This window comes from Lissotriton vulgaris, chromosome 11 (genome assembly GCF_964263255.1).
Source record: "Lissotriton vulgaris chromosome 11, aLisVul1.2, whole genome shotgun sequence".
In the NCBI taxonomy this organism is placed as follows: Eukaryota; Metazoa; Chordata; class Amphibia; order Caudata; family Salamandridae; genus Lissotriton; species Lissotriton vulgaris.
The window spans coordinates 1,026,573,559-1,026,599,045 of record NC_141699.1 but is presented as its reverse complement, the minus strand read 5'-3'; the positions used below and the strand labels follow the sequence as shown (position 1 = coordinate 1,026,599,045).

General features: G+C 43.2%; 1 protein-coding gene across 1 annotated transcript in view; it reads right to left on the bottom strand.

Annotated features, from left to right (window-relative positions):
• Positions 1–25,487, bottom strand: part of PPM1L (protein phosphatase, Mg2+/Mn2+ dependent 1L) — a 505,802-nt gene that overhangs the window by 183,960 nt on the left and 296,355 nt on the right. The window contains exon 2 of the mRNA XM_086944343.1: positions 15,631–15,805. Coding sequence (XP_086800469.1) covers positions 15,631–15,805 — 175 coding nt within the window. The remainder of the gene's footprint in view (positions 1–15,630; positions 15,806–25,487) is intronic.

Sequence of the window (25,487 nt, the reverse complement as noted above, 5' to 3'; positions counted from 1 at the left end):
GGTTCTTTGTTTTCTGGTGAGGAGGGTCCTCTTGCACAAATCCATCTGAATCACTGCTGGAGGACTCCCTTGCAGCCATTGCTGTAGATCAGGAAAATTAATGAGTAGAGAATTCACAAAACACCTCTTGCTCTCTCCAAGTGAAAATCAATAGTGAGAGAAATGGGTGGGTTTCTCTAAATTTAGAAAAAAATAATTATTGAACCAATGAAAAGTGTTATATACAGGTCACATGACCATGGGCTTCATCATTATGAAACCAAAACTGTTATGAACCAATGAAAAGTGTTATTTTCTGGTCACATGACCCGACGCGCTTACGCGACGCGCCGCGGGGCGCGGCCAGAGGCGCGCCGCGTAAGCGTGTCAGACGCCTACGTTGCACGATCGTATTCGCGCGAGTACTTCCGGGTGCGCTTACGCCGTGCGTATCACGCGGTCGCGGCTACGCGAACGTCACAATCATGTTTTCGTTTGCGATATTGGCGCTCACGAGACGCTCCTCGGAGCGCGCCCGGGGGCGCTTTTCAGAAATACGCTTTTCGGGGCGCACTCCGGGGCGCGCTCTGGGAGCGCTCCCCCCAAAAATTAAAAAAAAAAAAATGGGAAAATTGTAGGGACAGGTTGTCCTATTCTGAAGTGGTTTGTAAAAAAATTAACTTTATAAAAATATGTATTGTGCTACATTGGGCTTAATATATGTTAGAGCCAAAATGTAGCCCAAATGTAGCCCAAAGTAGCCCAATGTAGCCCAAAGATGGCCACCAGAGATCAAAAATTGTAAATGTAGCCCAAAATTCAACTAGATGTAGCCCAACTGTAGCCCAATGACAGAATGTACCAGAGTGTTAAAAAGAACAACTAGAGTGCTAACAGTCTTATTTATAAAGTGAAACTTATAGTTAGGAATTAGCATTAAAAAAACCTTTGAAATTCACTGAAAAAAACCATAGGTTTCACACCAGTTATAGTTAGGAATTAGCATTTAAAAAACCTATTAAATTCACTGAAAAAACCATAGGTTTCACACCAGTTATAGTTAGCTGGAAATTTTACTGATATAAAACCATTGAAATTCCCACGTTATAGTTAGTCGGACTCACTATAACTTGCGCGTGCAATGCACTGCTGATGACATCACATATTACATCACTCATGACATGGTCAGTGACATCACTCATGACATCACTGATGACACCATCCAGTGAATATGTGTCTTTCTGAAAAATAAATATTAGTGAGTTATGTTTAAAAATTTAAATACATATATTAGTGTTTCACTTTGTGTATAAGTGGCTACATGTGTTGATAAGTAGCAACATGCGTATGTATATGGGTTATTTGATATTATTATTAGTATCAGTATGAGTGTCTATATGGTTTGGTGGGGGTATTACTTAGCACATAGATGCATGAGTGACTGACTCTTTGTTTGTATGTGTTTTGAAGACAGCATATGTACAGGACTGTATGGGTGGATGAGTGTCTATATGTGTTTGTTAGTGAGTGAATGACTGTCTCACTAGTGTCTTTATCAGTAACTACATATGTTTTAATCTAGTATATATGAATATTGATGTATATAAGTGAGTATATGTGAGAGTAAGAGATTGTAAGATTTCCTTTTTAAATAAGTATGTGTTTCTATAAGTGATTGTTTAAGAGAATAAATATGTGTAATTTTCAATAGAAGTAAGGTGGAAGTGTGTGTATAACTCTATATTCAAATAAATGGATGTCCAATAGTTTATTTGCACGTGTGAATATGTGTGTGAGTAACTTTTGGATGAATGTCGGTGTGTAACAGGATGTATAGGTGTATCACTTCATATGATGAGTGAGTATATGTATGAGTGACTATATAGAACTGTTGGTGAATGAGTGGATGTGTATATAGATAGTGGAATTACTGAATTGCTTGTTGTAACTGATATAGGTATCTCCATTTTTTAAAAAATTTCAGTTTCTATTTTTGAATATGTGTCTCAAGGGTTACATTATAGTGAAAGGAGGTCTGTCACTATGTCACAAGGATGGTGTCATGAGTGATGTCACTGACCATGTCATGAGTGATGTAATATGTGATGTCATCAGCAGTGCATTGCACGCGCAAGTTATAGTGAGTCCGACTAACTATAACGTGGGAATTTCAATGGTTTTATATCAGTAAAATTTCCAGCTAACTATAACTGGTGTGAAACCTATGGTTTTTTCAGTGAATATATATATATATATATATATATATATATATATATATATATATATTACTTTGTACATAGTAACCACAGACATTTGTTTATCAATCAGAGTAAATTCCTCGCAGTTCCATCTGCTTATGTTAAAAGAGTTCTATTCCCAGGTCGTCGTAGTTGTACAAACAATTAAAGATGTTTCCGTATAAAATATGTGCATGAAAAAACGATGGCACAAAGAGCTTAATCTTAATATATTTTGCGCTTTTTTTCTCTTCAGTGAGCTATAAACTAATCCCATCAGTTCCACTTCCTTATAATGCAAGAGGTTTCCAGCAGAAAAAAGCATTAATTAATCACTTTCGACAGAATCCCTCCTCTTGCAAGCAGACAGGGTTGCTTTATAGCGGTTAGAAATCTCAGCGGAGTCCTAGTCAACTATAGAACGTGTTATCACCAGTTTATATGGCGCCTGCTGCCACATTTTGTTGCATAACATCTTTTTTATCCAGGATTTTATGCATCTACATTCTTCCTGGCATGATAGAGTAATGATGATGCTCTGAGACAATGATTCCCTAAAAGATTTACTTTACAGCCTCCTGTGTGACGTAGCATCCGGGCTGACAAGGCCCTTCTCAGATCTCATCAGACTGGCTTCAAGGCCTGTCAGGGGATGAGGCAGTGACAGTCTAATATGCATCTCATTGATCGGTCTTGTCAAAATGGCGGCTGCAGAACAGTAATGGACGCACTCTGAATACAATTTGCAGGATGACTGCCCTAAAACACAATTATGAAACTAATAATGGATGCATAAGCATAACAAGTCTCACCAGGGCTGATCCTCAGACCTTAAATTAAAACACTCAAAAAATGAAGAGAGGAGGAAGATGGCTTATGTAATACAGAAAAAAATAAAGAAAAATTTCAGTCTGGTGTACTTTTGAGAAAATGAAGCCCCATAATTGATAGAAAGCCACACTGAAATGTAGAATACCTACGGTACTCTTGATCAAAGCACCAATGTCTGGCAGTCAGGCTGGCAGGCAGGGTGTCAAGTCATTTCAGGTTATGGCAAAACAACAACAGACCCACTGTAGGAAGCTGGCTCTGTATATACTATGCCAAAATGAGGTATAGTGTACACAGAGTCCAGTGGAACCCCAAAGGTAGGTAGAAGTAAAAGAAGATAGCACCTTACTCTCTATTTGTGGTAGTGTGGGCGAGCAGTAAGGCTTTATCAGAGGGTAGTGTTAAGCATTTGTTGTACACACTCAATCAGAAAATGATGTCACACACTCGAAACTAAACTCAGACCAATTTGATTTGTAAAAAATATTATTTAGTTATATTTATTTTCTAGATCCAAGCAAGCCTGGTACAGGTAAGTGTAAATTATACTTTTCAAGGCAAGTTGAACAATACAAGCAATCTGAATTAAAATGACATTGTTACACGTTTATAAACTCTTTGAATATAGTTAAAATTACTGTTAGATTACTTTACAGATTACTTTATGGATTACTTTTTCTACTCAGTGTGATATGCCTAGACATCACACTGGGACACTTCCTAGAGAAACGGTAAGTAAAGCAGTTTAGTTATTTGCAGTTTTTCAAGTTTTCATACAAAACCAATTACACACAACAATTTTCAGGAAAAGCAGTCAATGCCATCCTATGGAAGGAAATTGACGGTTTAAAGGTAAGTACAATTTGTGGGAGTTGGTATTCTGGGGGTAGAACCAGCGTTCTCCCAGGGTCAATGATGCACTCTCAAAGCATCCTCAGCGGCACTAGGGCAGCCACGTACAGAGTGCTGGGGCCAATGTTATCTAATGGTGGATAGGGGGCCTCCGGTTGGTGGCTGCTCACGAGCAGGCTACAAGGTTGTGGGAGCAAAGCTCCTGGTGTTATGCTCAGGGTTAAGGGGGATCCGAGTTAGCACCCAAAGTACACCTGTAGCAGTGCATGGGCGGCTGGGTGTAGGGTGCTGTTTTGGCACTGGGTGCCCTGTTCTTTTCAGTGGGGATTCTACGGTTGAAACAAAGACTGCAAGCTCGGGACGAAGATCTTCTGGAGGTGACCACTGGTTGGAGAGGTAAATTGGGATGCCTGTGGATGCTGGGACACCGTCGGTTGGGTCACCCAAGGCCGTGGGATGTCGGGTGCAGTGGTGACTTTAGGAGTTCGGTTTTCCTACCAGCTCCGGTCACGGTCGGGGGATCCTCCAGAAAGAGGCTGCAGGCTTCGCTTGGAGGTTCGAGGCAGGTAGGATATCACCAGATATCAGATCAGGATCACGGGGGAGACCTCCTCGTGGTGTTGTGCCACTCGAACTTGACGTGTGCAGAGTGGTGCAGACTCGCAGATTTGGCTGGAGCCAGAGTCTGTGGGTGAGAAAATGCGGTGCTCACAGCAGACAAAGTCTTTCTTGTGAAAGGCAGGGCAGGTCCTCGGGGTTCCTGTGGTTGCTGGCTGCAGGACACGCTGGGATTTAGCTGGAGCAGGTTCGAGGAGGGGACACGCCAGTAGGGCAGGGACCCAGTCAGTGGACGTCCTCCTCTTAGTTTCAGCACGGCTCTTCGGTTCTTCTTCCCTTCTTCTTGGTTGGTTCTTGTCTGAGGTAAGGTTCAGGGGTACCCCTAAATACTAGATTTAGGAGCGTTGCAGGTAAGTAAGGGTTGGGACCAATGGGTCCTTTCCTTGGGGTGGATGCACCCCCTATTAGCCACCCTCCATTAGGAGGGGGGCATATACCTCACTCTGGCTGGCTGGGTCCCCCCCATCTGGAAGATGGCGGGGAGTGAGAGTTGTGCTTCACCTTGCCTCCCCCACCTGAGAGGTGGGATTGGCAAAGGTGGACACACCTCCCTCCCTCACCCCACTGATTCTCCCACTCAAAGTGGGGGTAGAACCGGTGGGGGCCAGTTGCTGGAAGCAGGAAAGGCCTGGGAAGCTTACAAAGGGGGCAAGCCTTTGAAGCTTCCCCTTTGTGGACCCTGCCCATCCTGGCTGAGGGCGAGTGTGACCTGAGAGGTCTGCTGCCTTTTAGCACATTGAGTTGCCTGGCAGTGGTCTTTCCTCCCAGCACGGTCTGAAGCATAGAAGCACTTTAATATTATGATGGAATGTGCAGGTCTTCTCTTTTCGCCCATGAAATGTTTTTATTCTGTCTCTAATTGCACATTTATGTTTTTTTATTTATTGTTAATTGGTTGTACATATGTATAAATATGTATATATATGTATTGGGATGTTTTTTTAAAGGTTTTATGCATCTTTAATGGTTAGATCTTAACCAAACAAAGATGAATTGATGATGACATGTCATTTCAACAGTTTTCCCTGTTCCACCTTCAGCCCAGCCCTGTCTAGGTCCTGTCTCATACTTGGCCACCCTGGCCTGATCACTAAAGCAGGTCACACACCGCTAAGACGGAGGAGCGTCACCCAGCAGGAAAAATAAAATGATAATAACACAGTGTTATTATCATCTTATTTTTCAGCAATGGTTCAGTTGAGGTGTGGGGCGGGGAGGGGCAGGGCAGGGCTTTTCACAGAGCAGGGGGAGGAGTGGTGGGCACTTTCTAAGTGCACCTGACGGTTTGGCCGGCCGTCTTGCACCGACCAAACAGTTATGCACAGTTAGAATTTCTCCACCCAGCTTCATTGCCCAGCCGGGTGGAGAACATGCACAGCTTCCCACTCCCTGTCAGAGAGTCGAAACGGTGACTCAGACCAATTATGACGCTGCTGTCATGCTGGTGACAGCAGCATCGTCATTGCCTTAGGGTATTCTGGGAGCCTGTGTACTTCCTGTGTCCTGAGTCGACCGAAGAAGATGGAGGAGAGGCGGAGGCTGACAGGTAAGGGAATTTTGTTTTTTCTTTTTTCTAATACGCCCCATCACTAAGCCTGCGTAGCAGCCGATACTGAACTTGGGTGCACAACATGTCCACTTTGTGCATTTGGAATTATCAATAGTTATTCACAGATTCAGGAGTGGTATACTTATCCATGCAAATTGTATTTGCAAATGTGTAAATTCGGCCAGTAAGGTGAAATACTGTATTGCCAAATTTAGTTGTGTTGGGTCAGTGTTTTTTCCTCAGTGGGTCAACATGTAAACTTTGGTGAACACTCAAACATTCAAATTTGTAGCTACTCATCAACAATTACAAGTAATGTCCTACTTGGATAAAAGATAATAGGAGAAACTGCCTTTGTGGGATAGGAATTGGAAGGGACACATCCATGTTATTAATAGGGCTGAAAGGAGAGGTGAATTCTCTTGGAAAAAAATACTCTCCACATGAACAATGTAGGAAAGTCAAGAATCACACGGAAGATGGTTGAAGGAAGACAAGGTTTATTCCGCTCCTTCAGTCATAAGCTCCAAGTCAGTAATAACGATAACCCAGACATACTCTAACTGTAGGCATTCTACATGTTCAAAACATAACACAACGTCCCCACAAGCATGGCCTTGTCACGAGCAGCCAGACACAGCTGAACGCCCGTGACGCGGCTCGTGTGAGCATATGTACAATCCCAACACACCTTCCCCCCTTAAAAAAAAACAACAAAAAAATAAAAATAAAAAAAAATCAGTTCATCACAAAATCATCAAACCGAACAGGTAAACGATGAGAGTGTATGGCTCTAGCATTGTTAGGATTACATTCTGGTAAACGATGAGAACGTGTGGCTCTAGTATTGTTAGTACTACATTCTGCATGAAGAGATTCCCCTTGGTCACTCTGTTCCCCAAGATCCAAGAAAACATTGCTGTCCAAATCATCCACTGCTTGACTGGGTCCATTAAACAAAGAAACTCTGCTCAAATTCCACACAGAACCACCATCAACCCTGACCGCATTTCTAAATACTTCAACAACTTTCTTTGGACTAGACCAAACAGGTAAACCCTTATTGACACCCTCTTTCTTTTTAATGCGGACAGAATCTCCCACCTTAATAGAGCGGCAGGACGTAGAACCAACTCTTTTGCACAAATCATGTTTCATCTTGTCCTTGTACAGACGAACCCTGTGGTGAACAGCTTCAAAATCCACTTTTAAACAATTTTCAAAACCAACTAAATTTTTTTTTAGCCACCAAGGAACTAACTTTGTACTAGGCTTCCGTCCTCGCAAAAGTTCGAAAGGAGTGACCAAGGTCACTGAGTTAGGAGAAGTCCTGTAAGCTAACAACATACATTGCAAAGCATTCCTCCAATTTAAATTACCCTTGATAGAAAGTTGTATGGCTTCTTTGACAACACGGTTGAAACGCTCAACCTGACCATTTGCTTCAGGATGGAAAACCGCAATCTTTCTATGAATGATACCGCATTTAACAAGAAAATCCTCCATTTCCTTGCTCACAAACTGCGGACCATTGTCGGTCACAACTTCCTGAGGAATGCCTTCCCTGCAAAAAATCTCATCTAAAAACTCTATCACGTGACGAGAAGTAACCTCTTTAACCATTTTAACTTCTGGCCACTTGGAATAATAGTCTATAAGTACAATACCAAAGGCTTCCTGTTTTGGTAAACAACCAAAAGGACCAATGATGTCTATCCCCAGTTTCCGCCAGGGACCTGAAGGTAAATCAAAGGGGCATGGTTCAGGACGTAAGGCAACAGCTGTCTTGTCACTGTTAGAGCAAAAAACACAGGAACGCACAAACTGATCAACACATGAATCGATACCTGGCCACCAGAAAGACTCTTTTAAACGTCTTCTGGTGAAGGATATCCCCAAATGTCCCTCATGGGCAATTTCAAGTAAAGTGTTTCTAATAGAAAATGGTGGTACAATCTTATCACCACGAAGAATTAAACCATTTTCCACAGCAAGTTCTTCTTGAACCTTACAAAAACCCATCATACTTCCAGATAACTTCCTCTGTTCAGGCCAACCATGCACAAGATACTTCTTGACACTGCCTAATTCCAAATCCTTGCTCATCTTTTCCACCCAAATGTCCTCTTGCAAGGAGATCCGTTCGCCACACACTAAATTAACATCACGAAAAGTGAAAGCAACTTCGCACTCCTCTTCACTAACCACTTCAGAAACACTCGTGTCAGAAATCAGTCTGGACATGCAATCAGCGTGTACATTCGCTTTACCCTGAACATATTCAATAGAATATTGAAAAGATTGTAATCTCGAAGCTAACCTTGCAAGACGTGCCGACATTGTCCTACCACCACCTGGAGCCATGAGATACACCAAAGGCTTATGATCCGTTTTAATTAAAAATCTTGTGCCCCATAGAAAAGGTCTAAAGTGCTCAGCTCCCCAAACACAAGCCAGTAACTCTCTTTCTATAACAGATTAATTCTTTTCAGCATCTCTATCCCATCCTCGTCGCCAGTGTAGGAAAGTCAAGAATCACACGGAAGATGGTTGAAGGAAGACAAGGTTTATTCCGCTCCTTCAGTCATAAGCTCCAGGTCAGTAATAACGATAACCCAGACATACTCTAACTGTAGGCATTCTACATGTTCAAAACATAACACAACGTCCCCACAAGCACGGCCTTGTCACGAGCAGCCAGACACAGCTGAACGCTCGTGACGCGGCTCGTGTGAGCATATGTACAATCCCAACAAACAAGTAGAAAGAAATACAAGCACTAATATACTTTTGTGTTGCATTGCCATATGCAAAAACGTCCATCAAGTTGGAATCCCATCTCTGGGAAATGTTACCCTAGACAGTTCTCAAACTATGATCACCATAGTTTTCCAGGCACACTCCTTCGGTTCTTTGTGAAATCCGAAAGTCAGAAATGTGTGCCTCAAGTTCGGGAAACAGCCTTTACAACAAGGTTTTTACCTTGTTGTGCCTGTACCACACATTTTTTACAATGCATATTTTTACTGCGAATATGCATTTACAACCCATGCCAATAACACGCATTTAAGGTAAGTTGGTGTGGTGGGGGTCTCCCCCCACAATTACATTGTTTTTAAACCTAAAAAAAAAAATGCATGGCTAAGGCATGCAAAGTAATTGCCTGTGTTGTACCGAGGGATGCAGAAGGAGCACATCTGAAACACTTTCTCCTTGCCTTTTGGAAATCCCCCGACTACCCCACCCCCAATCAGGATAGATCCATCATGGACTTGCCAGGGGCGGTGACATTTTTGGAGAAGGCGAAATCATCTACGGCTGCAAGGAGAATGGGATTGCTGTGAAAAAAGAGTGAAAGGTCCAAGGTTCCTATCCTCCCAACCAAACTTCTCAACCAGCCTTCCCTGTCATAACACCACATTCAAAGCCAGCAACCCTTCCCGCCCGAAGGCAGCTCCAACTAAGACATACACTGCCATGTACCTCCTTGTCGTATTGTAATGTCGCTGTTCTCTCTTGTTGCAATCCTAAATAGTTACCATTACTCTGTTGTCATTTGTGACAGAGTGAGCACTTTGCCCTGTAGTTGCTGGAGAGCTTTGATATTTGCTGGAAGATGTGTATGTAGCACAGGCATATGACTACTTTGTCATCTGTTATGATACTGACATTCAGGGATCTAACTGTCGGTTCAACGTCTCCTATAGGTAGACAGACAAAAGCCACAGGATGAAAATGGTTCACAGATGTCAGGAGTACAAAGTGCATCAGTGTACGTCAGGCTGGAAGAGCCTGAAAACCTGTCAGATGTGCTCCAAAGTTAAATCATCCAACCAGTGCATTGGGCATTAGTTATGTAAACAACGGCTACACAAGGATATTGGCCACTTTGATTAAAACATAAATGAAGATATGACAGAAGAGTGCAGGAGATTTGCTACCATTGTGAATCTGCCTAACACCCACTGTGTGTATTCAAGACACATGGTTAATAATGGGATTTTTAAAAAAAACATTTTTTTTTTTTTTTACAGCCCCCAAATGCAGGAAAGGCGGCTGTTAAAGAGCTTCCACAGGCGGTCAGTCAGTAGTCATCTCCCCTCTTCTTAATGAGGTATGAAAACTGCAGGTTTGGAAAAGTAGGGGGTACTGCCAATTTACAGTGAACTCACAATCCACAGTGGAAATGAGCTCCCAAGTCTCTCAAGGCCTGTGACAACGGGGTATACACCAAATGCAAGGAGGTTCTATATAAGGATAAAGATCAGTTGTCTGTATATGAACAGAGAATAACGGAGACAATCAATGTATGTGAAGGGCACCGCACAATTAGTATTCACAAATATTAATCTAATTCCGTCTTATATCGTCTAAAGAACTCTTTATTTTTCTTATAAATGGAACAGAACAGCCAACACGTTTCGTTCACTACATGTAAACTTCATCAGGGCTTGAATATTGACCTTCAAGGTATATGTATAATTAACATGGAATTCCAATGTGTGTAGTAAACTCCAATTTAATGAGTCTTCATATTTTGAGGGCGAATATTTTACCTCGTCGTTGTAAGAAGAGGATGGGACACCTTAAGTGCAGTTTTCGAACTCCCGGATTGGCTTCGCTACGTGATGACTGAGACAATACTGTCAAGTGGACCTTATGTTTGATTTGCCTTAAAACCTTAGAGCAATCCATTGTCATCAACACATGTAAAGAACACATCCATGGTATTCAAACCTAGCTCTCTTCTTTGGCAAACAGTAAGAATATCATTGTCAAGAAAACAATCTTCCAAACGTCTGACACTCAAAAATGTCCACCTGCATTTGGACAACCACCGGGTGGAACTCACAAGAGCAATGGTGTTGTCCCATTTAACCCTACATGGACATCCTAAAAAGGAAAAACACAAACTCCAAAGAATCCAAAATGAAGTACGGTAACACCCTTAATTTGATACAGAACAGTCATATTAAAATAATCTATAACAATACCATACTGTGTTACAGAGGAGCATTTAAAAATCTACAGAAGGATCAAAATGGAGCCTAGCATTCGTCATGGGTCTATAAAAGTTGGTTTCCCTCTATGCTACATTATGTCAAACTGCATTCAACAACACTAAGACAATTTGCTTGGCCAAATCCAGGTGGATCTATCCCAAAGATGAGCCAATGAAGGTGAAATTCACCATATAAGCCACTACTATGGAATCCGCAACTTGGTGTCCTGCCTAGTCTCATTTTTTTCAAAGAGAGCAAGAGGCTATTTAAGGTCTTCTTCACCTAGCTTGACTTTCCTGTGACCATTGCTTCCCCTTATTGGTGTACCAGCCAAAGATCATTCCTTTAGTCTGATCTTCCTAAGGAGTTTCACAGAAGGCATTGTGCTATAAATTCTCCACAGAAAGGATAAACCAGGTGTTGCATTACGCATTTGACAAATTCAATATTGCATAGTGGTTGCATGTGGCATGATGGCTCTGAACACTAGCTGCTCAGCAGCCAGGCCTTCAAGCTCAGAAACAGAAGTGAGAGGTGCCAGACCTTTACTTGGTCCTGCAATGGAAGAGATCTTTTCCAAGGAGAATTGCAGAGCATCTAACAGAAACATTGAGCCCATCACAATGAGAGCATTGCCCTGACTACAGCCATATTTAATAACAATCTAGTGAATCATTTTAAGATGAATGCAGTATATAAAACCAAGAAATGCTTTGGATCACCTAGCACAGACTGGCTGCCAGAGGGGCTGGGTTTAATGGGCTGACATTTAATCTAATGCAATCTTTTTCCCAGCACACAAGCAGCATCAGACCGGGCACATGGGAAGCAGTGCCCTACAGCATCAAATACACAAAGACAGCAAAGCATGGCACGCTTTCCACCCTCTGCAACAACCAAGGTAAGTAGGCACAGGTCCTGCCACGTATTCTGCACCTGGAGGTGATAACATTTATAATAAGCGCTACTATTTTTTTGCAGTTTTTTATAGTGTGAACATGGACGAAACGATTTAGAGCACTTTACATGAACACCAGATTACATAACATAAGGTCAGTTTTTTTTTCTCCGATTTTCGGCACAGGGAGGTAACGTGATTTGCCCGGACATTGAGCCGACGCCAGGACTCAAACCCATTTCCCCAGTTTTCAAAGTTAGACACCAGAATCCTCAAGTACAAGCCCAGCGGGAAGTTAAGCATCATGCCCGGTCACATGAATATCAGCCCCATAGGACAGAGGAAGCTGCCCTGGAACATGTGGAGCGGCACCAGGGAGCAGCAAGACTGGTGCAATGAGCAGTACTTAAGGCAGTATCAGTATCTGAAGCAAAACAATGTGTATGCAGCTAGTCAAAGTTGAATTATGTTTTTTTTCTAGCAAACCATATATTTGCAGACATTTACGCAGAAGTATAATAGCTTGTAGTGCAAAATTTAGGTGGGAGAATAGTTCCCCGGTATTGTGGGCAGCCCTTGGATGCAGCCTTCAAGCCCTTCCTGGCACAGTAAGAAACATTACTGGCAAATATCTTTGAAACAATTTTGCCCACTTGGCATCCATTGATTACTTGAGTATTGGCCCCCAGAGGATGGCTCATTGAGAATAACTAGAGGCAAAATCATTTAGTGCCCTGATCTTTTTTACTCACATCGGTAGCATCATCCGCGCAAGGATACCCTTGTGGCAGTGCACAGCTTCCCCGAGGATCGCCGCCCTCAGTAATCTCTCCAAATCCTGCTCTTCTCTGAGTCAAAGGAGCCAGCATGCTTCAAAGCAGTATCATAACATTAGCCCCTGCAGCCCTTGTGGTGTAGGGCCCACCCAGCTCCAGGGGCTCCCCTGTGCATGGGTGGTGGGCCCCTGGCCTAAGAGCTCCTGACTGGGTTCGGGGGGACCTCATATACATTTTTAGGGGGGGCCTCAAGTTTTGTTACGCCACTGCTTCAAATTGCATTGTTTGTTAGTACGCTGTGCTGTGACAGAAACGCAACACGTTTCGGCTAATCATGAAGAATTCTGATGCCATTTTGTCTTTTGGCACGGAAATTGCGAGGGCATTATTCTGCTGGCACACTGATTGATATCAGCCAGGCACTACTTTTCCTTTTGGCACAAACAATTTTCAGCTGTTTACACCAGCCATGCTATTTCTGATGTGCACATACACGCATGCACAGTCGTGTACTGAAATGTTTCATGAGTTCCCATTTAGAACTTCTTATAATAAATATAATATAATAAATAATGATGTTGACAGAGGCATATAACTATTACAACATTTTAAAATTCCACAAGCTCAGCAGTCTTGTTAAAATTGTAATAACCACATACAAAAATAAGATGGAAAAACAAATGTCATTTTCACAACCTGTTCTTTTAATATTTTACAGGCCTTCTGCAACAGAAAAGAAAGATGTTTCTGCAAATGCGTATCTAGTAAAATATTCCCTTCATCACATCATAACCTAGTTATAAATGTTCCAGCAAGAAGGTGTACACTGCAAAGAAGGGAAGAACTTTAATGTTCCAGAGACCTTGATATTATTGTCGATTACAGACTGGCATCTTAGGGCACTGTCTCCAATAAAATGTACTTTTATTCTGTGATAAACATCCATTTTCAAGTAATGAAAATTCAATTTTTTACACGCATCGTGATTTTATGATCTGGCCCAATAGGAATAGAGGTTATTCTCTTGCTGGAATGGTAAGGCCATACTCATAACAAATGATCTGTAATAGGCGCTAAACCCTTTCAGCATTTGCTTACATCCAGCTGCCCTGTCACAGGCAATAAACAGGAAGTAGTGCATTAGCGAGGGATTATATTATAGCATGAGAACACTAAAGAGAAATTGCCACAGAATGCATTCACATCTATTACACAAGTAACAAAAAAGTTTGCTTAAACCTTTATCCAGAAACCTATACAGATTAAACGTTAAAATGTATGTGATAATATAAATCCCCTGTTGTGTAGATAAAGCAGTAAATACTGTTTTGGACGAATCTCCAAAGGGGGGAGAATCTTGTGGGTGAATTACCTTTGCCATATTATCCACATGGATGTGGTATTCCTGCCCAAGGATTCTCCACAGTCAGTAAAGATAAAGTTGGGTTTACTATTTCAACCAGAAATGTAAGAATTTTCCATTAGCTACAAAATCTAAATAATGCGGTTACATTTGTTTTCCATAAATTAGCCAAGGGGCCCACAAGAATTTTAAGTTGGTACCCAAAATAGAACCAAAACAATTTTCAGGACGGCCAATATATAAAAAAAAGAAAACATTTTTACTTTTTTGCCATTTCTTTTATCAGTTTTTCCTTCTTATTTACTTTAATTTGCTCACATTTTCTGGGACCCCTCTCAAAATACTGAAATAATATGATTCTAAGTTAGGGTCTATTTGCTGTTATCCATTTATCTCATCTTTTTAATATTTATTAGGTTTCCTAAACCTTAGCCAACATTTCTACTATCCTAGAATCTAGGTAAACATTTAACCAACAAAATATAAATAGGTTTGATTTGCATCAGGATAAATTTCACTGAAAGCGATTTTAATCACTTAATATGAGGCGCTCGGTCTCTAGACACTGAGTTATGTCATGTCCAGAACTTCATCCCAGCCTAGTAATTATTTGGCTTACATTGCGATCAATCATACTGTTACCATTGGAAGGCAAACTGCTCTCCATCTCATTGAACACAAAACTTTCTATGAGCGTCTCTAGTTCTGCATATTTTTGTCTCTAAATGGTCTGAGTAACTTCCACACTATAAAGGAGTTCTCTTAGACGATGCAATCTGTAATGGCGTGACCAAGTTGTTGGAACACAATCCATATTAAGATTGAAAAAGAAAGGAGGTTTCTGCCTGCATAGAGCCTAAACCAATTTCCAAACACAAATCTATATCATCAAGTAGTGGAAGATAGTGGATGGAACATTACATTTGTGATAATAGTAACATTTAATAAGAAGAAGAAAAAAAAGGAGAATTTGGTTTAAAATACCTCAACTAAAACAGCCTTGCACTTTATAGGTGTTGTAAAGAATACTCTTTGTCACCCTTGGAATAAGGAAATGTTGGGTAGGCTCTTTTGGGGTTCAACATTTTGACTTTCAAGTCACACATAGATGTCAAGGCTTGCAATTAATCAATCTATCTCGCTGGCGTGCTGTTACCCAATGCCTCTTTCATAAAGATCATATTTAACTCTTATTCTACTTTTGCAGACCTTGTTGGTAAATTCATATTATTGCTCATTTATTGATCTTACTCAAAATCTGAGGGCCTGATTTAGAACTAGGCAGAGAGGAGTTACTCTGCCACAAATGTGTGGCTATCCCATTTGCCTTCTTACTGGTGCATTATATACTGTGGCAATCGCAATAAGGTGGACGGGATATCTATTAGGTTTGTGACAGAGTACCCATCTGCCAAACTTTAAATCAGGGCCTAAGTATGAATCTTAGAATCACATTGAAGTTTAAAATAAAACCTTGTCAAAAGCATGACGGTGTCAACTATAGTCTTCAAAAAAGGAACCTACCTGCTTCATCATAGGACCCTGTGAGTTTCTGCAACATTTCACGGTCAATTGACAATATCTGCTGTTCCAGGATGCTTTGGTAGGACAGGACGCTGTTTTCTTTGTCCTTTTCATAATCTTGGAGATGATGCTTGAGGACCTCTGGTAGGTGGGTCTTGACATACTCAGCTGCTGACTACAAAACCAACATGAAGGTAGTTAATAAATGCTCTTTTGCTCAATTGTTTCACACTTTACCGTAAGAGCAGTTCATAATTTCAAAGTCAAATGAAAGCACATAAAATACTAGTGATATAGAATCCATTTACATGTCTTAAATATTACCACACCAAATTGCATAAAATGCTACAACTGAACAAGAGGGATAGACCAGCAGGCAGAACGTTCACCGCTGACAAAAAGCATGGTTACGGCAGGTTACAATTTGGAATCCTGGCAAGGGCGACTCAGCCTTCCTTCCTCCCAAAGGTTGGTAAATTGAGAACCGTAAGTGGGTAATAGTAACAATTATTATTTACAGTCCTTAGAAAATGCAGAATGTGGTATGAAGTGTTAAATAAAAACAAGTTAATAATAATCCTACAGGGAAGAACCGAACAGACATGATTTTGAGACTAATGATTAGCGCTCAATGTCATTAATGTTCTGCTCTAAAAATATACAAGCATTGCCCATGCACAGCATTTTATTGTTGTAATCAGTCACATGCCAGAGTGCAATAAAGGAATAAGGAAAAGAGACGATTTGATTGTTTTGCATTTATCTAATAATAAATTGGCAAACTAAATCTGTCTCATGTGTTGTGGTTCTTTTATCGTGCACATCTGCCTCTGGTATTGCCTCATAGTGCTCTGCATTCATTATTTGGTTGTAAAGGAAGAGATCAGCTTATTTGCCCGAAACTCCACTGCATAGTTCTGAGTGATGAGGGTCAGTGGTTGGTAAGAACGATGGAGGGGATTTGTAATTAAGGCCCTGATTGAGAGTTTGTCAAAGGATACAATGTCACATATGGGATGGATATCTTGTCCGCCATATTACAAGTGCATTATATCCTTATGTGAATATCCCTCCCCCTTATTACAAGTGCATTATATCCTTATGTGAATATCCCTCCCCCTTATTACAAGTGCATTATATCCTAATGTGAATATCCTGCCCCCCTTATTACAAGTGCATTATATCCTTATGTGAATTTCCCGTCCCCCTTATTACAAGTGCATTATATCCTAATGTGAATATTCAATCCCCCTTATTATTTGATATTTGATATTTATTGGCATTTGTAAAGCGCTAACTTTCGCTCCGGAAGGAGCATCTTGGCGCTGAGCACACAGAAGGTCGTCTAGGGGGGCATGGATCAAATAGCTGCGAGAACTGAGGAATCGGACTGAGAATAAATCCAGGTTTTCAGAGATTTCCTAAATAGGCTTTCTGAGGGAGCGTGCCTAAGGTTGGGGGGGAGACGGTTCCATGCCTTAGCCGCCAGAAAAGAGAAGGTCTTTCCACCCTTGGATTTTAGTTTTATACGGGGTTCAGAAATGAAATTGGCGCCAGATGACCTCAAACAGCGGGTTGGAGTGTAACGCTGGAAGCGCTTGGTCAGGTAGGATGGACCCAAGCCCCTGTTAGCTTTAAATACAGTGACTAAGAGCTTGAATAAGATTCTCTTATGGAGGGGCAGCCAATGGAGGATGTTGAGGGCTGCAGAGGCTGAGGACCTACAAGTGTGTTATATCCTTATATGAATATCCTGTTCCCCCTTATTACATGTGCATTATATCCTTATGGGAAAATCCCATCCGCCCTCTTACAAGTGCATTATATCCTAATGTGAATATTCCGTCCGTCTTATTACAAGTGCATTATATCCTAATGCACTGGTAATAAGGTGAGGGTTTGGGTACACATCCGCCAAGCTCTAACTCAGTCTGTTAGTCTTATTTTCTTCTATTTGTAGTATGGTAAACAGGACATTTGACAAATTGGATACTTTTTGTCAGTTTTCAAAAATACAGGAAAAGATTGACAAAAAATATATTCTTATGGGGTGGAAACTAAAGTAAGATAAACAAAGTGATGGGATTCCAGGGTATGTTAACGTAAAAGACCTGGCCATACCTCGTAACCATCGCATCAGACTAAAATTCCAAAACATTTCACAATTCTTCCTCAACCTTGACACAAAATAGATTACATAAACAAGTATTAAGCATTATTATGAGTTCTGCAGGTTAGACTGTGGAGAAAATGTTGTAATACCACACGTTTCCCAATCATTCCAATTTGAATTCAGAGCGGTGTATTTATTCCCCATCTACATTTCACCGAAAATGTAGAACTATGCAGTAGGAAATATCCGCCCGCTCCGTGCTGTAATTTCACTCAATCTGTAAAACTGGGAGTTTGTGCAAGTCTCCAGTCTACTGGCCCAGTTACAATAAGAGCGAAATATGAAGTCACCATGTTAGAGGGTGACCTGGCAGGCTTAGTAACCGTTGTTTGATGAAAATTAAAAAAGCAAATGCCCTATAACAAAGGGGGCTAAAACGTGAAAATCCTCCAAGGACACGTCACAAAGCACACACACAAATCTTTTATAAAACAACAGGGAGAGATCATATGATTTTTTGTGAGCTTGCGAAGTAAATATCGCCTGATGTTAATTGGCTCTTGAAAAACAAAACATGCTTTTTTGTTCATCAAGAAACACTTAGGGGTCTATTATGATGGCAGGCGGACCGTCCGCTAAGGGTGCAGCGGTCCCGTATAGGCAATTAGGATGCGCCCGCCACACTAGTGGGCGCATTCCGCATTTTTTTCAATTCAGCTGTCAGCAGCACCCGCTGCAATTCAAAAAAGGCATTTGTGCATTTGCATGCACAACGTGGCAGGCACCGTGGGGTGCCTGCCACGTCGTTCGTGCAAATGCAGGGGTGTACCATAGGTAACCCCATGTGCCCGCCCACCCCCCAACATCCTGGGGGCATGCAACAGGCCCCCAACTCAGGAATCTGCATGCCTTTCTGTGGCAGCAGTGCCTGCCACGTCGTCCATGCAAATGCAGGGGGGTACCATAGGTAACCCCATGTGCCCTCCCACCCCCCAACATCCTGGGGGCATGCAACAGGCCCCCAACTCAGGAATCCGCATGCCTTTCTGTGGCAGCAACGCCGCCAAGGAAAGGCTGCTTCCCGCTGGCATCGTAATATGGCTGGCAGTGTCTAGCAGACACCCCCAGCGGCGCACGGTCTTCCCGTTTGCCGCGAACCCCCCCTCTCCATCATAATATGGCAGGGAAATGGGAGGCGGGCGGGGTATGATGTGCCATGCGAGAAGTGGCTATCCGTCCTCCATCATAATAGACCCTTAGATATCTTCAGATTTTCTTAACAAGATTCTGGAGACCGTAGAAACATCAAGAACTATCCCTTCTCCATTAAATAAAATACCAGTTTTTTTAAAGGAACGAATAGATTGGGGACATAACAAATAGATTTGGTCCATGCACTGGTGGCAATACATTGACCAACTGTCAATACATTAACCAATTGGTGGGGTTTAACTAGCGACAGCAAGCGAACTTCCAAAGTTGGGGTGCACAAACATCTTCCCTCGAATTACACAGACGAAACTCAGGTAAATTTAGGGAGGGGTTGACCCCCAAGAACATTTTGGAAATAACAGGACCACACCCTACATTTTGAAGCTCCACATTCTAACTACACTGCAAAAACCCATAGACTCCGAAGGGGCACTCTCAAAATATTACCATAATTCTAACATTTTTAAGGGGGGGGGGGCAAGCAATCATCTTCTGCCTCAGTGGTGTTGGAGCGTCTTCCTAACTGACAAAAGTTTGACAAAGTATTGGTAGAATTGTGCATCTTTCAGCATCATTTCCCTTAATTTCCCTTTGGCTCAAAAGTCATGTGTCCAAAAATCTGGACACACAGTTTCACATAGCCTCATTTTTCAAAGTATAAGCAGAATCTTTCTTCATTTGTACATTACTACTTGGAAGTAGAGCAATTGAGAGTTATGCAGATCTTACAATCCCAGGATGTAGACAGAGGAGCTCTGAGTCTCCAAACTTTTCTGTAGTTGGGGCTACTTGTTTTCAATGGAAATCCTACTGCGCTACTAACTTAATTAGCGATAGAGTAGAAACTACATTTGACAAGATTAGTGGCCGCCATATGCAAGATTACCCGCAGTGATCACCTCCATGGTTCAGGGACGGTTGCCAGCCGTAATGTACAAAATGCTTTGTCAACGTAGAATGCCTCTACATGGGTAAACCATAACAGCCATAGCTGAAGTGCTTCTAGCACCAAGTTATTATATTGGTATTATATTAGTAATAGTCTCCCCAACATCGTTTGATATTTATCAGCTTTAGACCTATTTTGAAAGATCAGTCTTTTACAAAGATCAGTTTATAAATCCCGAAAAAGCACACAATTTTTTGTTTCAAATGCACATTTTCCAAATTTGGTAAACATGTATTCATTCAACCAAGCAGCAGCTTCTAATTTGATTAATTGTGGTAAACAGGAGAGCTACTTACAGGTAGCCGGAGAGCTACCAGTAGCTCACGAGCTACTCGTTGGAGAAACCAGCGTGGTACACAGAAAGTACAGGCTCATACAGCAGTGCCACCACAGTGCTGAACTGTTCCTGCAAAGGCAGTACATTTCTTTTTTTGTGTTTTTGTTTATTTTCATATTTGTTTCTTTAATCTTATTTATTATTCCTTGATAGAAATCTTGCAGGTGGTCAATCCACTTAGAGCGTGTGTGGAATACCATAAGGGAATATTGGTTCTTGATTCTTTCGGCAAGGAAACATCCTCCCTGGTGGACATTCTCTTAATTCTTGTGTGAATGAGCTACATTAACCCCTTGGCTGCTGGGATAAATTTCCTGCTGTGCTGGGGGGCGGGGGGCGCGCACAGCACCCCGGTACTCATGACGAGCTCAGCTCGTCATGAGCTACAGTGCTCCTGTGCTCATGACGAGCTGAGCTCGTCACGGCAACACCCGTTTCAATAGAACGTTCAGCACAGCAGGGGAATTCTCCCAGCGTGCGAGCGTTCTAATGACCATGACGAGCTCAGTTTGTTATGAGCACCGGAGCACTGTAGCTCATGACGAGCTGAGCTCGTCATGAGCATGCAAGGGGTTAAATGAGCTCCTGTCTGAACTGCTGGACATATGTCCCCCATCCATCCTTCAGTATGTGTGTGTTTGTAAGTGTACTGTTGTGTGCGTATGGGATTCTATTGTATGTGCACACAGGTGCCTCAACGTGTGTTGGGGTGCACGCATTGGGTGCTTGTATTTCAATGGTCTGTGCGGATATCTGCATGTGTGGCTTTGCATGATACATCTGGGAATGTGTACATATAACGCATTAATCTCTGCGCGCATGCAGTACTTAAAAAAAATCAATCCCCAATTGAATGCAGCTGTCAGATAGCTGTATAAAGGCTATGCCAATGCTTGTACTCTGTGCTTTTCTGCAAAATATAAATCATCAGCTGGACAGATCTCTTGTCCACACTGAAAAAAGATTATAATTCAGTTTTGAGACTGTATCCACGGCCTTTCAGACCCAAAATATTTAACTAGTAACCCAAGCAATGCAAAACTAATAAGTTTGCTATCTAGGTATCTTATAGACCATCACCATCATTCAAAACTTGAGCAGAACAGCTCTTTGACTAGGAAAGTACTCAATATGTAATTTGCCAGGTTGCCGATAGGTCCACGAAAGAAAATGGCATCAGTCAACCCGGGCTCTGTTCCCGTACATTCAATCACTGACATTATTGATTCTTTTAGAAGATGCAATTGCATCATCTTTAAATGAGAAGTGACTTTGTTATTCAAGTCAAGTAAAACTATTTGGCAATGCCATAGAGGTCAGCAATAAAATTGTACAGTACAAGTACGTTGCTTTAGGAATTACTGAAAACTGGATTTTCCCAGCCCAGGTCTCCCTGTGCCTCTTGCTCATCTTATCCCTCGCATTACACCTCAACAATTTTGAGCATTACTTAGATCTCTGCCCGGCGCCAGGATGCTCACTTGAAGCGATAGTCGCGCTATACAAATAATACATACAATATTGTGGAGAAGTGTGGCTCAATGGTTAGAGTGGCAGACCCTGATGCAAAGGTCTGGCCCGGGACCAGGGTTCAATTCCCGCCTCGGCGGGTCTGTGGCTCAATTTCCTCGGACATGATAATTCTCGCCTCGGTGCCTATTCCAATCATGGGTCCCACTCTGCGACTCTGGGCAATAGCTTGCTTAATCTCCACAATGGCCCCATCAGCACTGGGATGCCTGGCTTCACCTTGGGGGTGCCCAGGAGCAGACATTTCACAGGGAAAAGCCAGGAAGGGTTCCACAGCGGTATGTGTTACAGCACCAGGACACCCCAGTTGGGGTATTAGTGCGCTTTACAAGTACAAATTGCAATTACATTACAATACAAGTAATTGTTCTTAAAATATTAAACTAATGACCTGGTAAAACTAATGTGTCCCAAAAAAGCTGCAAAAGCTATGTGCAATAGTTACTACAGAAACAGCTACTCATAATCATTGCAATGACTTTGTTATTCATTAAAACAATAGCAAAAATGTAACTACAGAAGACCACAATCATATTCTTTTCCACCAATCTAACCGGACCCAAATCTCACATACTCTTAAAAAAATATGAATGCACTCCAGATTATGGCTGGTTGAGCCACAGCTGGAGCCCAGGTGTATGGACATTTAACCTGTGATCGCCTCCATTTGTGCAACTTTCATCTTGAGAAGAATCCTATTCCTGCAGGAAGAACTTGATATTTTCAGCGAAACATCTGTGATAAATTGCATGGGGGAGAGGAAATCACAGCAGTAAAGCATAAATATGTTCCAAGGAGAGTAGTCCCATTTGAAAAGGGATTCTGTTGCCATTCATAATATTGGTAATTAAAATGCAATCGAAATACAGAGCTAGACATTGGAGGTTTAAAGACCTGCAGCAGACGACTTCCCCACTCACCATTTAACAACACAAAACAACCCCCTGGGCCTAATAAACAGAAAAGTGCTTTCGGAATGTCCCTTTTAATGGAGTGTTCCCTCACCCACCTGAAGGTGGCATGCTTCATCATAGGGTACCCTCCTCGCATTATGAACCTAGTCATAGTGCAAGCTATAATCCCCTCTACGACTGGGAGGAGCTCAGGGATGTTTTTTGGTAATGAGAGGTATATTAAATACCTTTAGATGAGCTGGGTGTGATGAGGGATGCAGAGCAAAATGAGTGTCAAGTAAAATTTACTCCAGGGTACGAAATAGACTTTATTGGGATGCCCTAGGCTTGGATTAAAAACCAAGCTATAACACGTGGGAATTCAACCTACCATAGAGTGAAAAGTATTTCGACATGTTTCAGCCTAATAACCTCAACAGAGGTGTGACAGTCTTCTTCAGGACCTTAAGGTAGCTACTGCAAGGTATGTGGAAATAGAAGTGTTGAAAAAATAAATGTGAGGAAAGTTCATATAAAATAGTCATATACAAAACCAGTGGTTGGAGTGGAAGTCCACTATATATGGAGTCCACTGGTAGATTCACCCATAGACATCAGGTAACATGCTTCGACTTTATCTTGGTATAAAACTCAAGGTGGTATCAAGTCCTCAAGTCCTTTTGGACACAATAGACTGTGACACGGATTGCACAGAGGAAGGCATCCTTCCTTTTGTATACAACTATTTCCATTTATTTTTTAATCACATTTATTTTTTTCATCAATCGGACACTGCCTGATTGCCCTATAGGCCAGTCCAACCGTGCTGACTGACAACACTGTATTGGCATGTGTGCTGTAAAGAAATTTGTTAGGTGGATGGGCCACCAAACCCACAGTGGTGTGCGGCAGCCGCCGCACTGGCTGTCCAACTGCTGTATTATGACTTTGGTGGTTGGACCGCTGCTATCACCAGGGATCTATCAATCAATCAATCAGTGACACTTGTAGAGCGCGCTACATACCCGTAGGGTCTCAAGGCGCTGGGGGGGGGGGGGGGGGGGGGGGGTGCCGCTACTGCTCGAACAGCCAGGTCTTCAGCTTCTTCCTGAAGGAGAGGTGGTCTTGGGTCAGGCGCAGGTCGGGAGGGAGGGAGTTCCAGGTCTTGGCGGCCAGGTAGGAGAAGGACCTTCCTCCCGTAGTCGCTCTTCGGATGCGGGGGACGGCAGCGAGGGCGTGGTTGGCTGATCGGAGGTGGCGTTTGGGTGCGTAGAAGTTGATCCGGCTGTTGAGGTAGCTCGGGCCCTGGTCGTGTAGGGCTTTGTGTGCGTGGGTGAGGAGGCGGAAGGTGATTCTCTTGTTGACGGGGAGCCAGTGAAGGTCTCTCAGATGTCCGGTGATGTGGCTGGTTCGTGGGATGTCGAGGATGAGTCTGGCTGAGGCGTTCTGGATCCGCTGGAGTCTCTTCTGGAGCTTGGCGGTGGTACCGGCGTAGAGGGCGTTGCCGTAGTCCAGTCGGCTGGTGACGAGGGCCTGGGTGACGGTCTTCCTGGTCTCGGTGGGGATCCACCGGAAAATCTTCCGTAGCATGCGTAGGATGTTGAAGCACGCCGAGGAGACGTTGTTGACTTGTCTGGTCATGGAGAGGGAGGAGTCCAGGATGAAGCCCAGGTTGCGTGCATGGTCTGTCGGTTTGGGTGCGGTGCCCAGGGTGGGAGGCCACCAGGAGTCGTCCCAGGCGGAGGGGGAAGAGCCCAGGATGAGGACCTCCGTCTTGTCCGAGTTCAGCTTCAGGCGGCTGGTCGTCATCCACTCGGCTACCTCTCTCATCCCCTCGTGCAGGTTGGCTCTGGCGGAGGCAGGGTCGTTGGTCAGGGAGAGGATCAGCTGGGTGTCGTCGGCGTAGGAGATTATGCTGAGGTTGTGTTTGCGTACGATGGCCGCGAGGGGGCTCATGTAGACGTTGAAGAGAGTGGGGCTCAGAGATGATCCTTGAGGGACGCCGCAGATGACTTCGGAGGCCTCTGACTTGTACGGTGGTAGGCGGACTCTCTGTGTTCTTCCGTCGAGGAAGGAGATGATCCATTCCAGCGCCTTGTCCTGGATTCCGATGTTGCTGAGGCGCTGTACTAGGGTGCGGTGGCAGACCGTGTCGAAAGCCGCAGAGAGGTCTAGGAGGATGAGGGCTGCTGTTTCTCCATTGTCCATCAGGGCTCGGATGTCATCGGTGGCGGTGATGAGGGCGGTCTCGGTGCTGTGATTGGCTCGGAAGCCGGACTGTGAGGGGTCGAGGGATCCGTTCGTCTCGAGGAAGGCGGCCATCTGCTTGTTGACGGTCTTCTCGATGACTTTGGCTGGAAACGGGAGGAGCGAGATGGGGCGGTAGTTCTTGAGTTCGGTGGGGTCCGCTGTTGGTTTCTTGAGTAGAGCGCTGAGTTCGGCGTGTTTCCAGCTCTCAGGGAAGGTGGCGGTGTCGAAGGATGTGTTGATGATGTCTCGCAGGTGGGGTGCGATGACAGCGTCGGCCTTGTTGAAGACGTGGTGAGGGCAGGGGTCGGTCGGTGATCCGGAGTGGATGGAGTTCATCGTGCGGATGGTGTCTTCGGTGCTGATCGGGGTCCAGGCGTGGAGGGTGGTGGTGGGGGGTGATTGTTCGGTCATGGTGTGCGTTGGATGGTTGTTGAAGCTGTTGTGTATGTCCGCGATCTTGTTGTGGAAGTATGAAGCGAGGGAGTTGCAGAGGTCTTGCGATGGGGTGATGTCGTTGTTTCCTGCGCTGGGGTTGGAGAGCTCTTTCACGATGTTGAAGAGTTCCTTGCAGTT